Source organism: Lampris incognitus, chromosome 19 (genome assembly GCF_029633865.1).
Source record: "Lampris incognitus isolate fLamInc1 chromosome 19, fLamInc1.hap2, whole genome shotgun sequence".
Lineage (NCBI taxonomy): Eukaryota > Metazoa > Chordata > Actinopteri > Lampriformes > Lampridae > Lampris > Lampris incognitus.
The window spans coordinates 33,892,059-33,910,090 of NC_079229.1; the positions used below are offsets into that span (position 1 = coordinate 33,892,059).

Consider the following 18,032-nt stretch of genomic DNA (forward strand, 5'->3'; position numbering starts at 1 on the left):
TAAAATATCTCCCCCTTATAACTTAGGGTGCACAGCCCTGTCTAACTCTTGAGGTTTTTCTTTGGCAGTGGCTTTTCTTTGACTGTCTTCCTCAGCGTTCGACTGATGACGCTCTTCCCCGGAGAGGTGACAGACTCTCTGATGTTGGCCAGGAGGCCTCGTTTGGCTTTGGGCTGCACAGGTGACATTTCAGATAGTTTGGCAATTTCAAGTTCTTCCCTAAGTAAGGCGATCGCCTTGTCTTTGGCCGCATTTTCTCGTTGAAGGTCGTCAATGGATTTGACCTGAAGGAGAAAAAGATAAATTGAAACCATGTACTATATACACAAAATAGCTCCTATTCCAATCCATTATTACTCCTCAAACGGCTACACCCAGCCACTAAAATGAAGAAATGCATGTCCAATGACCTGTTGATAAGACTCCTTTTTGTTAAAATGATCATTGTTGTTATGATTCATGAGAAATCTATATTTTGCTATTTTCCTATAATCTTTCCCTGCCATTCTGCCACTTGTGTTTTACTCTGGCGTATGAAACACTTAACCTGTTCATTGTTTTTCCTCAGCAGGACCTCCATATCCGCCGACTTCTGCAGGTAGTCATCTTTGACCTTCTTCAGCTTTTCACTCAGTTTCAGCAGCTTTTCCTCAAGAGAAACAATCAGCTGGAAGACAAAAACACTCGCAGTGGCTTTCATGTAGAAGAGGCAAATAAGGTTTAACCAAAAACTTATAGTTTGAATTTTGTCTCCTTCACCTGTTTCTGACAAATTTCTTCCATTTCGCACTTCTCTTTGTAAATATGTTCACATAGCTGATCAGCTGTGGGGAGGAGACAACACAACATTCTTGAGCCATCACGTCCATGGGTACAAATTCTTAAGACTGCAGATCTTTTACTGTGGACTGTAAATCGTCTGAATCAGTTTTGCAAATCTGCATTTTGTTAAGCTGCGCTCATACCTGGGTGTATAGTGATCTGTGTCTGGATAGACTGGTCCAGCATTGGAACTGGTAATGGACTGGTTCTGTTACTCGATATAATGTTCTCCATCTCCGACAGCTTGCTTCTCAGCACCTGCAGAGATCAGTTGAGGAGAAAAATTCTTGCCGTGAATAATGAGGATATGGAGTTTGGTGGCATTTGGACATATTTATCTAAACGTACCTCTACTTTCTCCTGCTCGACGATGAACTCATCGAGAGGAACGTAGTTGTCCTCTATGCTGTTCATAGCACACTGGTAGGCGTGCTCTTTGATTGCATCCTTGTACATCTCGAACGTATTCTCCAGCTTCTCCTCGTAGCTCTCTTTCAGTTCTGCAATCTGTCGACTTAGCAGTATTTTATAAAGCAAATGGCATTAATAGCAAAATTTTACATTTAATGTTTAATGAGTTATCACTAAGATCATAAGTGAGCCTCAACTATGAATAAAAACCACAAAAGGTTATACTCAGACAAAAAAAAAAATCTAAGCAATACAAATTTTTGAAGGGTCTACAGCCTAGTATTATCAATGAGTTCTTTCGATTCAAAACTGCAGGTGGTCAACTCATTCATGCACATTTAATTTTTAGCTCACATTTTGTATAGTCGACCCCAAAACAAAGACAATAGGAGAAGACAGAACGAGAGATTAAGTCTAGATCTCTGGCTAAATTATCCCATTTTTGAAACATGTAGTTCCCAAGATTTAATCTGAAAGACAGTGACAAGTGTGTATTGTTAATTCACTTTCTTATAGTTTTTCTCCGATTACAGGATCTCAGATGAATGTCTATGGTGTGCTGAAGAGTATCAACAACCCTAAGCTGGCAGTACTCAAATGTACACGGACAAAAATCAAGGGAAATCGACCAACGCCAAATCTGCATATTCATTTTTACTGCTATTTAACACTTGTCCTTACATCAATGTCCTTTGTCGTACTGTACTTTCATAAAGTGCAATTTTATAGATCCCTTATACCATATAGAAGAATTGTATATATTAGACATTTCTGCATTTATTTCCAATGTCCCTTTGGTAATCTGAGTGAACTCATGAATTTAAAAAGTAAGGAATGAATTTATGTCAAACCCAGGTTCAACAAATATTAGCTTCCCTCGTCTTATATTAAGAACAATCCTTACAAATGAGTGTACAATTCACTCTTATTCACACTGAATCACACTGGTCCACAAGCAGGTAACATCTGATAAATTGTCTTTAGCCTTTTTAAAACACCTTCATGTGCTCAGGATTCATGTAGGAAACACCCCCCCCCCCAAAAAAAAATCAGACCATCTTCAATGTCTGGAGAGGAACAGGCCTTTACCTGCGGAGCTCCTCACTCTCCATTAGCTCCTGTAACATGGCATCTCCCATTTCTTTGCGAATCTCAATTTCCTGGACCAGGTTTTTTCTCCTCTCAACAAGCAGCTTTGCCCGAAGATTTTCGATCACGTTCAGAAGCTCCTGGAAGTAGGTGGCCAACACGTGGAAGGTACAGACACCAATGGAAATTCAGTGTTAAAAACATTAGTAACACTACAAACAGTGAACCTTGTGGTGACTGAAGGGTAAACCACATGCCCAAAATATTTCTGCTTCCTATTTTTGACCAAGCATTCACTAAGTCCAAACTGTTTGACCAACTGGACCTACAGTTGCCTTGACAAGAAGTATGAGTCTGTTCACACAAGGCTCGTTAAATTAGTGATAACAGTAACACAACTAAATTTGTGGATATTAGAAATTAGACATTTCACCGGAGATGCCGTCATCATTTGAAAAGCTTCAAGACATACATTTTGAATTTGTTACAAACTGTCATAGACCTTCAGGATGCACTGAGCAGAGGTGGCTTGAGGAACGAGTTAAAAGCAAAAAACATTTTTCGAGCATCAGTGGCACCACCGATCTTGTTCTGATGGTAAATGGTCTTAGCCGTTTTTAAGCTGGAGGAGAATGATGCTCGGAGACACCGATAGTCATTGAGGTCAGTTTTACGCCATTTTTCTCTCTACCGCGCTGAGCCCTGCCCTTTGCTTTCTGATGACCTCAATGAGCCATGGACTGGGGGGGGGGGGGGGGCGTTACAAGCAGGTTTTGATGCCAGAGGGTGATATTGGTGCATTCCTACTGCCTTGCTCTCAAAAAATGTTTGCAACAGAATATTTGATCCTGATAATCAAAGAGGAATATTAAGTGATTGTACCTCCTGGGCCATGATGGACATGTTTGTCTCATCCTCTTCATCCAACAGCTCTTCTTCAGACAGGTAGCTCTCCAGGGCCTGGCTGTCAATCACCCCGTTCCTCACCAGGGGTTTGCCGTCACGACCGACCAGACGGGGAGCCAGAGACTCTGTGGGAATCACCGGGACCACCTACAAACAACATTTATGGGGATGGGTCTTATTGAAGTGGAAACTGAGGTGAGTTTATACTCATTTTACTTTCTATTTGAAAATTAACCTTTGGTGTCCACACAAACCTGTACCATGTGTGATGTCTGGTAGCAAAAGGACAACACTATAAGTGTGTGTTTTAAATGGACAGACAGCTGTGGATGCCGGCTCATCTAACATTCAAATTTGCTCCTCAGACTTACTTGTTGAGCAATGGCAGAGAACTTCATCACATGCACGTTCTCATTGTAGGTGGAAGCACACTGGTTGATGTTGACAATCATGGCGGTGCTTCCCTTCCCGCACAAAACAGTTTGGAAGAGTTTGGTGAGTTTGCTTTCTCTGAAAGGAATGTAGCTGTTCTTCGTCCTGACCAACAAGGGACAGAAGTACATGGCTTAGCAGTGTGTGTGTGTGTGTGTGTGTGTATATCTAGACATACATATAGTATATATTACTGCTATACACATAGCAGTTATATTATACACACACACGACTGACAGGTTGTTAGATACTTCTCACAACAATGCCATAAAAAACCATACTTTGTCAAAGATTAAGTTTCACTTCTGTGGATGTTTTTTGGGACTACGAAGGTCAATGAAAGGTTCTGCTGAAAAGTAAGGTCCCTGGGAAGTCACAGCCATTTCATACCTGATCTCTTGATTTGCAATCAAAGTCCATAAATGACTCACCAATTTCTCATCTTGATTTGGTATTAAGACAGTGTACTCTTCATTATTATTTTTTAATAGTATTTCTCACATTCGTCTTTGGTTCACAGGCACTACAGAACATTTCTTCAGTCAGTGCAGCTCATTGAAGTGGAAAACAAGCACATTGAACCACACTGAGTTAGACCATTTGGAGACTCATAACACGAGAGGGCCCACAATCCACTTAGATCCTGATGCAAGCCCAGAAGCGAGTCTGGAGTCTCCAGATGCTAACAACGTTCATCTTCAGGTAAGTTAAATAACATTCACCTTTTTCTGTCTGTGAACAAAAACATTAACCACCTGATTCCAATATTACCCAGTGGGACTACTGCTGAAGTATTCAGTGTGGTACTACCAACAATGACCAGCTGTATGAAGGCTAGCATACACAACTACACAGACATGACATCATTTCACATAAGCGCCGTAACAAATTAGTCAAACCTGATGGGGAATACTGGGTAGGTGAGGTAAAACAATTACTTTGGGCGTTCAGTGGTAGCTTTACCTGTCAGTCTTGTTGTTGCGGAGGGCTGTGATGCACTTCCCCAGAATGAGAAGAGAGTTGTTAATATTCCCCGCCTCCTTCAGCCTTTCTCCAAACGTCTTCGTTCGGTTGCATCTTTCAGAGCCAGCTAGATCACACAAAGAGAACCTGACAAACAAGCCAGTGTTAAACTGTTAGTGTGAAGCATTACCCACAACTGACAGCTAAGTCAATGTTGATGTACTATATTTCAGGTGTTGTGGAATTAGAGAGGTTAATGCAAGCTGTGTGGCCTTTAGCTGAAAATCACCCAATTAAACTAGAGCTATAAGTTGAAAATGAGTAATGAAATAGTCCTGCAGTCGGACCCCTGCCCTCCATTCTGTGACCATCAGCCACTTCCGACTGAAAAACCTGGCCATTTCCATCAGGTCCTGTGTCTTTCAGTGATGGAATAACCTTCCCCCGTCTCCCAACTGTGGAGTCAAAACTTTCACGAAGCAATTCTCTTACATTAAACGATACAATGCATTGCACTTAACATTATTTCAAGGTCCACAGACAAAGATTGTGTAATGTTAACAGATAAACAAAATTAAATTATAGGGATAGAATGAAGAAAATCAAAGAAAGAAATGCATTTTAAGAATGTAATTGAGCTATGACATATTGAATTGCTATTTCTGATGCAGAGAAGACCAAGTACAAGGTCATCGCAGATGTTTATGACTTAAAGTTCAGGTAAATGTACTCAATTTTTAAACAAAAAGGCGAAACTTCAGAAGAACTTCACCGTTCTTCTTCAGCGTAGTCCAATCGTAGTGAAGTATTTTCTCCTGACATTGCATTGAACAGGTGGCTGAGATTTAACCCCAGAACAGTTGATCTTCCAAGCTGCTGCTTTGGCTTTACAGAGAAACTTTGACAGTCGGCAAAACTGAATTCAGGATTTATATTCACATTACAAACTACTCACTCAGAGATCCTCTGAACAGTGGTGCCATCGATCTTCAGTAACTTCATAGTGAATATGCTGTGGCTGTGTGGAGGAGAGTCAGTCAACGCTGCAGAACAGATTTCCATGATAAAGTCCAATAAAAAAGTTCTCACCTCCTGCTCGAAGACTGGTTCAGCTTGGTAGATGCAGCGCTGCGGTTTTTGTTTCCAAACCGCAGCAGTTTAGAGGCTTCCTCCAGACTTTGGATGTTGATCCACTTTAGACCTGAAATGAAGTGAATTAGATAAGATTCTAAATATTACCTAAATATACATGATTGATAGTTAAAATTTCCAACAGACAAAAAAGCTCAAAGGTTTGACTGTAGTGGTTTCAGCAATGCATGCATCGGTCATGAAGACCGCTCATTCCAGAAAAGGAAACCAAAAGTATTCTTGTTAATGACATTCTTCTCAGTGTGCATCATCATAACCTATTACTTATCGAGTCACACAGAAAAAAAACCCATTAACGGCGATGGAAAATGATGCTACAGAGGGCAGTGTTCGCTCTATGTTCCATGTCATAACTGAACAACACCGAGTTGATGCTATGTTCCCACCTCGAACATACGTGTTCCCATCGCTGTCCTCACACACGCGCAGGGCACTGCGCTTCTTGAGTTTTGAGCAGGAGGTGGCTTGGAGCAGGTCATACACGCACTCATTGTAGATCTCAAAGAAAGCCACCCACAAAGCAAACTGAACGCCACTTGGCTCTGCTTGGCTCACCGACTCCACTGGACGGAGAGAAAGGTAGTAAAGATTGAAGTGGAGAATAACAGGGAGAAAGAAAACCTTACAGTTTAATTTTTACATTACAGCCGGCGTTAACACTCAGGGTTCCCTCATCTCATCATCAGCCACTTCTCCGGGGTTGGGTCGTGGTGGCGGCAAGCCAAGTAGGACACTCCAGACGTCCCTCTCCCCAGCAATGCCCTCCAGCTCCTCCTGGGGGATCCCAAGACATTCCCAGCCCAGACTGGACATGTAGTCCGTCCAGCGAGTTCTGGGTCTACCCCGGGGTCTCCTCCCAGTTGGACGTGCCCGGTAAACCTCCAAAGGAGGACGCCCAGGAGGCATCCTAATCCGTTGCCCAAACCACCTCAACTGGCTCCTTTCGACGCGAAGAAGCAGCGGCTCTACTCTGAGCTCCCTCCGGATGTCCGAGCTCCTCACCCTATCTCTAAGGCTGAGCCCAGACACCCTACGGAGGAAACTCATTTCAGCTGCGTGTATCTGCGATCTCACCCTTTCAGTCACTACCCAAAGCTCATGACTATAGGTGAGGGTTGGAACAAAGATTGACTGGTAAATTGAGAGCTTTGCCTTCCGGCTCAGCTCCATCTTCACCACAACGGTCCAGTACAACGTCCACATTTCTGCACCAATCCGCCTGTCAATCTCCCACTCCATCCTACCCTCACTCATGAACAAGACCCCGAGATACTTGAACTCCTTCACTTGAGGCAACAATTCATCCCCAACCCGGAGGGAGCAATCCACCATTTTCCAGTAGAGAACCTTGGCCTCACACTTGGAGGTGCTGACTCTCATCCCGGGTTCCCACTCTTTGGAAAGCTTGACTTTTGCTTGGATATACATGACAAGTGTTGCTATTATTCACTATTAACCTTCAGTGGAAGCCTCAACAGTCTCTACTAAATCGACAGTGTAGCTTTTAACTGGTCAGTGAATACACTGCTCAAACTTTACACCACTGATGTAAAATCCCAGTGGCTAAAAATTAATTTAGCTAACATTTCTCAATATGCCATCTCAGTAGATAAACATGACCTCAGTTTAACATTACGCCATAATTATAGGATCTCAGGTTATACAGTTGTATTTTGAGCTGCTAACTTTATAATGTTCCATCAGCTTAAATATTTCCAGGACATTTAATCCATTCTATAATTGTCCAGGTGTTTTCCATAATTAGAAAACTGGTCTATAAATTTCCAGGTTTTCCACGACATGTGGGAAACGCCAGTTAAAGGCCAGGTGGGAACTGATTCTTTCGGAGCTCCGTCAGTTTTAATCAGTGTTTTCGCTGCCTGATTTGAGACGTCAGCCTTAGTGTTGGATAAAGACTGTTAGCCTTCATCAAGGTTTTTGCGATAAACGATCAAAAACCAAGAAAAATCAGCGGAGATTTCAAAATTCCACCTTTCACAGCTTCCTTTATCAAAAGCCATTACTCTATGCAAAATAGTAATTTATCTGTACGAGTTTCTACGTGTTTGCTTTTCCATACTGGAGTAGGCAAGAATTATGCACCATCCAGATGGAAATACATTTGTAAAATACATTCAGTGAACCTTGGTTAAAAAAAATTTAAAAAGTCAACCCATAAGTGATAAAACCTTAAATTTTTCACTTCAGATCTACCAATTTGTTAATGCAAAAAATTGCCACACACGCACACACAATTTTTCAAATATTAGTGCTATAAATAACATGATTCAGCATCACCATTTTTTTTCCAAGGCTCCATCCACTATCTACAGTAAAATATGAAAATTACAATAATCCAATAAAAATCTACAACAAAATGCATTTATTTTATTTTAATTTTTTATTTCACCCCTTTTTTCTCCCCAGTTGCATCAAGCCAACCACCCCACTCTTTCGAGTCATCCCGGTTGCTGCTCCACCCATCTCTGCTGATCCGGGGTGGGCTGCAGAATACCACATGTCTCCTCCAATACATGTTGAGTCATCAGCCGCTTCTTTTCACCTGACAGTGAGGAGTTTCACAAGGGGAACATAGCAGTGTGGGAGGATCACGCTATTCCCCCCCAGTTCCCCCTTCTCTCTGAACAGGTGCCCTGACCGACCAGAGGAGGTGCTAGTACAGCAACCAGGACACATACCCACATCTGGCTTCCCACCTGCAGACACGGCCAGTTGCGTCTGCAGGGACGCCTGACCAAGCCAGAGGCAACACTGGGATTTAAACCGGTGATCCCCGTATTGGTAGGCAACAGAATAGACCGCTACGCCACCCGGATGCCCCCAAAATGCATTTATTGAAAGCCCCATGGGTTACAAATGCTTAAACCATGAGTCCTCTTCCTTGAGTAAAACATAGAAAATATTCAAATTATGACATTCATAGATGTAGAAGTCATGATATGGAACCTCTCTGCAGAATCTGTTCACTGCGTTTCAACATTCTGATTCAGTGAAAATGCTGCGATATTAAAACATTCACACCTTAGTTTCGCTATTTTAAAATGATTGTATTTTTTCCTCCTACCTCTACTGAGGATTGTGTGGGTTTGGTGGGCTAATAGGTTACCTGTTGGCAGGTGGGACGGTGCAGACTCTGAAGGGCTACTGAACCTGAGAGACTCACACTCCTGAACAGGACAGAATGCATGTACATAAACCACAGGTATTCAGCACTCGTCAACTCCTGAGGCAAACCAAACAAATCTGATCTTTATTTAGCTTATGTCCCAGTTAACGTGGCATGGGTGTGGAGCTCTCTCACCTCTTTGAATGAAGCAAAAATAGCAGCTTTAATGGTCCTCTCCTGCTTGACCTGGTCAGGGCTCAGACACCTGACATCATTCCCAAGGTGTGGTTTAAGATCCATACAAGCATACTGACGTCCTCCAATGTGCTGGAAGATGGTGTCCAGCACCTGCAGTAGTATTCCTGGCTCCTTCGGAGTCCCTAAAACCATTTCAAAATGTATTTAAGAATGACTTGGTCACCTTTTGGTTTAAGTTGAATAGCCATTTTGCAGTCCCCACACAGCGACAATAGATCTCCTACCACATTTCAAAAGATAATCATGTTAACTGTCATGTGCCCTTTAGTAATGGATGTTCTGTATACCAGTCATGGACCCAGGCCACCTTTGTATTTTGTAGCAAATGTAAATTTAATAAATACCCATCATATCTCATCTTCATTTTCCATTGTTGGTAGTTAGATTTATGGTCAGTAGTTGTTATTAAAAATGGGTCATTTTGACCTGAACAGAACATAAGGGTTAGAAATTAATTGTACTCCTGAATTACAAGGACAGCATGGAGGTGCAGTGGTTAGCACGGTCACCTCACAGCAAGAAGGTCCTGGGTTTGAGCCCCGGGGTAGTCCAACCTTGGGGGTCGTCCTCTGTGTGGAGTTTGCATGTTCTCCCCGTGTCTGCGTGGGTTTCCTCCGGGGGCTCCGGTTTCCTCCCACAGTCCAAAGGCATGTAGGTCAGGTGAGTCAGCCGTACTAAATTGTCACTAGGTGTGTGTGTCAGCCCTGTGATGGCCTGGCGGCCTGTCCAGGGTGTCTCTCCGCCTGCTGCCCAATGACTGCCGAGATAGGCTCCAGCATCCCCGCAAAACTGGGAGCAGGATAAGCGGCTTGGATAATGGATGGATGGAGGAATTAGAAACCCGAGTATCTGAATATACGGAATAATTAAAATAGTTGAGTATGTGCTGTTTTTGTAGCATGTGTGGTACACTTTGTTGAAAGAGGAATAGTCTTGGACATACTGCTAATTTTAGGAGCAAGATATTTCAGTAGCTAAAATCCTGAAGCTGGTTTGTTTGCCAGACAGCAGTAATGTAGCAGTGTACGAACATCCATCACAGTATAACTATTACTTACCCGAGTCACGAATTGACAGTACGACTATGGACAAAAATGACCTAAGTGTTACACCCTTACCATGTATTGTGTACGTTTTCCCAGCATTTGTCACACCATAGCTGAATAACAAGGTAGTCTTTCCATCCAAATATTCAGATACGTGGCTCTTGACGGTGCCCTCAAATAGCTCAGCCTGCGTTGTATCCGGTCCGAAAATCTGTGATGGAAAGGAAAATCATAATCCACAGACGGAACTACAGCCACCTGCAACATCCACCCGGTAGTCTGCATCATGTCAGCGCTGCCCGCGGCGTCTGAACTGTACTACTGGAAACATGTGTTTTCTTACAAAATTATACCTACCCAACATCAATAACTGGACATTATCAGCAAACAAAAATGACCCGTTCAAAGTTACATTGACACGGGGCTAAATTACTCCCTCCCTGAAATACAGTAGTCCTCAGGACCAAGAAGGCCAAGTTATACCCATAAACAGCGTTGGGCCTGTTTGTAGTCCATGTGATTCTCACCTGAGAGAAAGAGAACTTGTTGACTGGCAAGCCAATGCCCTTCCCACTGTTCGATGTAGTGGCAGAGCCCTTTGGTGCATGTAGCGCCACCATCCGGCTGTTCTCAATCACTACGCAGCCCTGAGGGGAAGAGGATAAACGGGCTGTGAGGACCCACATCAGCCCAAAATGAGGAAGAGACACTAGTGTGTAGAAAACATTGTCATCTAATAAGGGCTGTACATGGTCTTTGGTCCAGTCATTTGATTTTTGTATAGGTTTAGATAAGCATTATGGAGCTCAGTAAGGTTAAAACATAACAGGAATCACTGTGGCATTAGATGTTGAGCTGATAGCAGGTTAGCTCCTACTTTTTGTCAAGGCTGGTTACTATGAGGTACATCCATCCATCCATTATTGAAACAGCTCATCCTTACTCAGGGTTTCGGGGATGCTGGAGCCTATCCCAGCAGTCACTGGGTAGCAGGCGGGGAGACACCCTGGATAGGCTGCCAGTCCATCACAGGGCCAACACACACACACACCTAGGGACAATTTGGTATGGCCGATTCACCTGACCTACATGTCTTTAGACTGTGGCAGGAAACCGGAGCACCCGGAGGAAACCCATGCAGACATGAGGAGAACATGCAAACTCCACACAGAGGACGACCCGGGATGACCCCCAAGGTTGGACTACCCCGGGGCTCGAACTCAGGACCTTCTTGCTGTGAGGCAACCGTGCTAACCACTGCGCCACTGTGCTGCATGAGGTACATACAAGGAAAAATTTGACCAAAACTGATTTGTTTCCCCTCATTTTCTGTTTTGGTAACCACTAAGAACATACGTTTTTATCTGTCTGCAAACTTAATTTTTGGGGTAACTTCGCTGTCATTCCCCAGCGGTGTCTGGATCAGAGAAACGGTGTGGTGTATACACACTAGAGATCACTTTTTACCATCACGCCTTTTACTGTACCTGATCCTCGTTGTCACAGACTTCCTCCTTGGAGAAAGGTCGAACTCTCAAGTAGACCTTCAGCATCTGCTGCTGGTCGGCACCTGACACATCCAGCTTTAAATATGGTAGGATCATTAATAAAAGGCACAGACAACAACGTCAAACATCAGCTTAGACCTCATGTAGGATTACTGCAGTGGTTTACATCAGAAAGGTCCACAGGAATTAAAGTTTGCTATGTAAGCACTTTTGAAATGTGTGATACATGATGGAAGTATTAAAACCTTTACTTCTAACTTACAGAACAGGCTTAGAAATTAAGTTGGGAGCAGCTCAAAAGATGAAATATACACCAGGTTTTATGTGGGGGGGGAAAAATGAAAGCCAGTTTCGTTGTCTAAACAATTTCAACATTCAGGACACAGATGGAAATGGGTTGACAGGCATACCTTTGAATGAATGGGTTGACAGGCATACCTGATTTGAGAGGCGGGAGGACATTTTAGAGACCTCCAGTTGGTGGTTTTGATGTAAACTGCTGGAAGGCAGATGATCATTGCATATGGACACCATCACGTCCAGCTGCACCAGGTTTACTTCCTCTTGGGTAATATTAAGTGAACTAATCTCAACACAAGACAGCTCAGGAAAACACTAATCCATATACATGGACAGTATTTGCACAAAAAAAAAAATATTGGGTTAACTGTCAGTAACTGCTAGACAGGTTTGCCGGCCTTCCTCCACGGAAACTCACAGAAAAAAGTCACGTCACTTTTTTAATTGAAAGCAGGTGAGACTTACCCTGTTAAAACCGAGAAAACAAGGGATGACCAATCAGTGCAAGGGGGCGGTCCCATCACTTCCACTCAGGTCCAGGCAATTTAAACTTTGATTGATGATTATTCAATTGATGACAAATTTAAAAGTTAAAATTGAACTTACTTTGTCACTTCAACTTTACTGTTACTGAATTGTCTTTGAGTGCTGTGACATAAAGGCTCCATAGGACATAATCAGTCATTCAACACAGGAGCATGAACCTTAATTCAACCTGTTAATTTTTCCATTTTATTGGTTTAATTTCATTGTTTTTATTCTGGTTTCTTTTCATTACCTTCTTTTTTAATCACTGCACTTGCATATTAATATGCTGTATACATTCAAGTATAATTTGTACGAGTAGCACAGAATGCACATGGCATTGTGGGATGGCAAAGGGAGCACATGCTTGTGGGAAGTCTCATGTACAATTTAGTGAAGCAGGAAAGGGTTTGTGTTGCTTGTTTTGAGGGTGTGCATTTTACATTTTCCTTAAATTGTGCCTCTCGCACTCGTGAGCCCAACTGTCCATGGTTAGTTCAAAGTATTTGGCTGTGAAGAACTTTGAAATAAAATACAAACCAACTTCATGTGTTATCTGCTGGGTAGTCCAATATGGGCTGTTTCCAACAAAGCCAAAATCATGTGTTACATTTCCAGCCAGCATACGAAATTGAATGTCACGAAAGTCCTTCCTCATTTTGCAATTCTTTTATCTGATCATGAGCACAATTTTAAAATACCCATTTTAATACTGTAAATATAAACCTGCAAGATTTTAATTCCATAGGACAACCCAAAACATTCAATTAAATTGGGGCATTTAGGATTTTAAGTGTCCATGCAAGACTTCCTCAAATACAAAGACTTCTTTTTGGCATTTGGGAGGAAGGACAGGTCCAACTGCAACGTATTAAATCATCCAATTCTTAACTTTAAGATTTGCAAACTCAAATCTTAACAGACGTAAATAAATACACACAATTAAACAAGTTTCTTTTCTCTTTATTTCATCATTTATGCATCTGCAATGGTGACCTCGACCTCGACCCCTGGTTCGATACTGATGGAGGTGATCTGCTTGACAATCTCAGATGGGCTGTGAAGGTCTATCAGGCGCTTGTGGATCCTCATCTGGAAGCGGTCCCATGTCTTGGAGCCCTCACCGCAAGGGGTCTTCCTGGTGGTGATACGAAGAGTCTGGAGGTATGGGGGAGGGCACAAGATTTAATTTCAGTTAAGTCCAGAGGAGGGACCCATGAATGGTTCAGTTCATTGGAAAGGGCCATATACATTCAGCTGATTGACTTAATAGTGTTCATGTATTACAAAAACATCTCAATTCCGGATGAACACCCTTACTTGGTTGATAATTTGACGGCTAAATAACCTGACAGTTTCTAAAGGCTGTCGTGTCATTCAATGCCACTTGACTAAAGGCCATCAAGGCAATACAATAAACAGCTTGAGATTAACCTTTCAGTGAAATGTCTAAAAGCAAGCCATGGTAAATTTTAGAGTACATCTTGATTAAGAGGCTGTAACTAAAAACTTAAAATTCATATTCGAATACACTTTTATACAGAGTAAACAAATAGGTCTAGAATGACATGTAAGCAATCATGTAACAACCCCAAAGTTATTAGCCCATCTTATGCTGCAGGAAACTGTCAGCATCTATTTGTATTGATATTCAGGACCAAGGTACTATATTCCAAGTCATCTGATATAAAACAGGTTCTTCTGATGTTGGATGGTCATCTTACTGACTGATCATATCCCCATTAATACTTTTGAGACTTAAAGAACAAACTCAGTCAGCCTGGTCAAGAGAAGCTTTGTCAGGCCACACGGGTCAAATTAAAAAACTGATTGATAAATAAATGATACACTGAATTAAACATATCCAGACAAGAAGGTGTTAAAAGTGATATTTGATTTAGTAAGACTCTTTTCATTGCAGTACCTTAGTTGGCATGCGGACTGGTCCCTTAACCTTCAGGTTCTTCTCCTTGGCGCCACGGATCAGGTCTGCGCACACTGAAGGGAGAAGAACATTAAAGATCAATAGAGCCCAGTAGCCTGCAGATCACCCACAGAACAGCTTTAACCATGGCTCAGAATAGCGTATAAAGTAATCAGGTTTTAAAATCATTGTCACATTTATATCCTCATAGCTCAGGTCAAACAGTACCAATTGTTTCTTTAAAACATTATACTTTGAGATTAATTACCCTTCTCCAGAGATTTCACATTGCGGCTGGTGAGTGTGATGCGGATGCGGTGAATGACCACCTCAGTCTCAACAGGTGCCTTACCGGTGTCTTTGAAAGCCTGAGGAATTTAAGTGAGTTATTAAAAATATGTCTTGATGCATGCTCAATAATCCAGGTAAGAAAGTCAAAGAAGGTTGAATCAGTTCATCTGGATATGTTTGACAGAAACGTTTCATCACTCATCTAAGTGACATCTTCGGTCTAAACTGACTGCAGGTATCCCCACCCTTATAAACAATACAATTGCATAACGACCCAAACCAAAGACCAGTGAAACTCTAGTTAATGGTCACGTCCATATTTGCATATGAAACTGGTCACTGGTTTCAGTCATTACGCCACTGTATTGTTTATAATGGTGGGGATACCGGCGGTCAGTTTAGACTGAGGAGGTCACTGAGATGAGTGGTGAAACGTATCTGTCAATAAATGTTGTACCCAAATGAACTGATTCAACCTTCTGATTATTAAAAATGTGCTTCAAGAAGAAAGCTGAAAGCACCCCCCCTCCTTTAGAATAGGAAAGTTTTTCATTTAAGATTACATACTTAACCAATGCTTGGATTTTACAAAGAAGGCAAGTCAGTGAAGAGAACACATGAACACAGCCCATCATTTTTGATGCATGACAAACACACTGGCCAGTCAGCTCTGAATTCATGTCAGCTGGTGAGCGACTTTCAAGACAGTAGACAACAAATCACAGCTAATATACAAGTCCACCAGTGATTTAGGACAGCTGATCAGAAGATTTCTAATGTGCAAACGACCAAGTAATCTACAAACTAAATGGGTGTTTCCCCACCTGAGGTGTAAAACCTTTTATGTAGATACTATAACCACGCTAGAACACGTTGAATCAAAGCCAGCTTCCATCTGACGTTGTAAACAGTGATCGACTTTGTATTGCGTCAGCTGCACAAAGACTTGTTGCTCTTACAAGTTGCTGAATCAGTAGGTGTTCAAAGATTGATGGTTTATATGGGGCATCACTTATTTAACATCAGTATGTCTGTTGGAATAAGTCTGAGGGTGAAACATTCAAGTTAGGCGTCTTGGTGGTACAGCCAGTTAAACGTTGTTGGTTCGAATCCAACCTGGCACCTTTGCTCCATGTCTTCCCCCACTTTCTTCAACATATTTACAATAATAATTCAGTTTATATGGGGCTTTTCGAGACACCCAAAGCGCTTCTGGTCTATCTCTGCTGTCCCACTGAATACAGGCTAACCCCCCCCCACCTACATCTTTTAAAGAAATTCTGCATAAAACTCCACTGGGCCCTCCACTCGGAGATTTATCCATTTATAACTTCATACCACCAATGCAGCAAACCCTCTGCTGACCACACCACCACTGCTGGGTTTGCGAGTGGTTTCAGCATTTGTAATACTCGGGCGTTCAATGTATTTCTTCGCCACATCCAAATCTCTGATCTAGCCATCCAAGTACGCGCCCACCTATCCTCTATCGATCCATCCATTATCCGAGCTAGCGATCCCAACCAAGCTAAGAAGCGCGCCATCTTCTGACGGTGCGGCTGTAGTGAGCGTTATAACGTGGTGCTATAGTTCGCGTCTTTCGGTGACCCATCTATCCCTAACACGACTCCCTGGTAGGACGCAGTTCGCCATGTGACGGTCTCATGTGAAACGTGCTCCTAGAGAACCGAGCCTAATGTCGAGATTTTCAGCAGCACGTGGTAAAACGGCTCCACTTTCTACCTACTTACTGCTCCTCACATCGGATTCAGATTCATCCCACCGGACCTGAGCGGTGGGACGTTAACTAACGGCAAAGCACAACAGACGCTCACCATTGCGTAGTATTCTTCCTGACCGACTTATTCGGGAGAGAACCAGGCGAACAGCGGTGAGCCAGGAAATAGCGGCGCCTTCGCAGTCCAGGGAAAGGCCGAGAAACGGCTCGTTTGCCTTTATGTACCACTCATCCGGGTACTTTGGGTGTTCTTCTTCGTCGTTTTACTGGACTACAATTTAAACTGCGCCATCTATGGACTGGATGTGGACTTTTAAAGTCCCAAGAAAACAATAGAAACGGCAGAACTTTGTTTTATTGTTCTTTCACATTTTCTCTCTTTGTTTTTTTGTATATTTTCTTCGCTCTCTCTGAATGATGTCTTCTCTTCTTCTGTGTGTGTGAATGGAGCGATGTGAGTCTCTGTAGTCTGTCTTCCTCCCAGGTCTCCGTGGTGATGGCGGTCGCCACCTGTACACTACTTGGCATCCCCCTCATCACATTTTCTTTTTATATCTCCGATAAATCTATATAATTTTGTTATCCTGTTTTATTGTGATATCCTTCTCTCACTAAGATGTGTGACTAATGTTTTTTGTTTTTAACATGGTGATGCTGGGCATGTGGCCCGGGTCCCGGGCTGTTCCGGTGGTGTCTGGACACTGCTTGGCATCCTCCTCATCATATTCTTTGTATATCTTATAATTCCATTATAATTCTGTTTATTGTCTTTCAATGTGTTGTGTCAATTGTGTAAGCACAGCATCCATTGCACTTTGTCCGTTTTGGGGGAGAGAGCCTCCTCTGTTGCTCTCCCTGAGGTTTCTTCCCATGTTTTCTCCCTGTTAAAACCTGTTATAGGGTTGGGTTTTTTTTTAGGGAGTTGTTCCTTATCCGATAGGAGGGTCTAAGGACAGGATGTTGTGTTGCTGTAAGGCCCCTTGAGGCAAATGTGTTATTTGTGATATTAGGCTATACAATTAAAATGGACTTATTTAGAAATCATAATAAAAAATGCCCCATGGGACGAAACTATTGACCCATCACAAAATATACAAATATAGCAAATCTTGTCTTTGAAATGTGACCAGAGTAGGCTGGTCTAAATAAAACAGGCGTAATGAGCAGACAGCTGTACAGAGGGAGAGGCTGAGAAGGGCAGCAGTGGACTTTTCACGGTCTCTCTCTGCAAGGTCTAAACCTATTGTGGTCCCCAGAGTGGAAAACCTAAACTTCTCAAGTTATACGATTATACCAGGTCTGTCATGTGACCATCCAGCAGTATGCCTCTTTAGCCATTTTGTGAACCCACAGGAGTGTCCAGTACCACAGCATCGATGTTTTCATACGAGACAAAACCTACTTTAAATCACCCATATTAAACATTAGGTCGGAATAATTGGCAAAAAAATAAATCAAGCACACGGTAAGAATTATTTAATGAAACCCCATTAAATTAAAACACATTGTTTAACGCTTCACAACTGAACACAATTTGTTC

The 18,032-nt window shown here is 42.4% G+C and overlaps 2 protein-coding genes and 1 non-coding gene across 3 annotated transcripts; all 3 read right to left on the reverse strand.

Annotated features, from left to right (window-relative positions):
• Positions 1 to 41: 41 nt before the first annotated feature.
• On the reverse strand, positions 42 to 12,176 carry zgc:56231 (uncharacterized protein LOC406257 homolog). Its single transcript, XM_056299252.1, has 18 exons — positions 12,153 to 12,176; positions 11,694 to 11,789; positions 10,734 to 10,853; positions 10,279 to 10,417; positions 9,098 to 9,282; positions 8,903 to 8,963; positions 6,162 to 6,338; positions 5,713 to 5,824; positions 5,579 to 5,641; positions 4,624 to 4,770; positions 3,600 to 3,765; positions 3,205 to 3,375; positions 2,323 to 2,462; positions 1,171 to 1,336; positions 960 to 1,080; positions 760 to 824; positions 548 to 667; positions 42 to 284 (listed from the first exon to the last, which is right to left on the reverse strand). Exons 1-18 carry the CDS (start codon positions 12,174 to 12,176, stop codon positions 42 to 44), a joined length of 2,316 nt encoding a protein of 771 aa, XP_056155227.1.
• Positions 12,177 to 13,486: 1,310 nt separating this feature from the next.
• rps20 (ribosomal protein S20) lies at positions 13,487 to 16,743 on the reverse strand. Its single transcript, XM_056299553.1, has 4 exons — positions 16,590 to 16,743; positions 14,732 to 14,831; positions 14,464 to 14,537; positions 13,487 to 13,697 (listed from the first exon to the last, which is right to left on the reverse strand). Exons 1-4 carry the CDS (start codon positions 16,590 to 16,592, stop codon positions 13,515 to 13,517), a joined length of 360 nt encoding a protein of 119 aa, XP_056155528.1. The 5' UTR covers positions 16,593 to 16,743; the 3' UTR covers positions 13,487 to 13,514.
• On the reverse strand, positions 14,608 to 14,678 carry LOC130130252 (small nucleolar RNA U54). Its single transcript, XR_008812145.1, has one exon. It is a non-coding gene; the product is annotated as a small nucleolar RNA U54 (small nucleolar RNA).
• Positions 16,744 to 18,032: the final 1,289 nt, after the last annotated feature.

What these genes read in the sequence shown, in the direction of transcription:
- zgc:56231 (XM_056299252.1), bottom strand. Translation starts at nt 12,176, where the DNA reads ATGTCCTCCCGCCTCTCAAATCAG. An exon ending in TCTGTGACAACGAGGATCAG is followed by an intron (nt 10,854 to 11,693) that starts GTACAGTAAAAG and finishes TCTTCCCCTCAG; the next exon opens with GGCTGCGTAGTGATTGAGAA. An exon ending in TTTTTGCTTCATTCAAAGAG is followed by an intron (nt 8,964 to 9,097) that starts GTGAGAGAGCTC and finishes TGTCCTGTTCAG; the next exon opens with GAGTGTGAGTCTCTCAGGTT.
- rps20 (XM_056299553.1), bottom strand. An exon ending in TGTGAAATCTCTGGAGAAGG is followed by an intron (nt 14,538 to 14,731) that starts GTAATTAATCTC and finishes TTCTCCCTTCAG; the next exon opens with TGTGCGCAGACCTGATCCGT. An exon ending in CAGTCCGCATGCCAACTAAG is followed by an intron (nt 13,698 to 14,463) that starts GTACTGCAATGA and finishes CCATACCTCCAG; the next exon opens with ACTCTTCGTATCACCACCAG.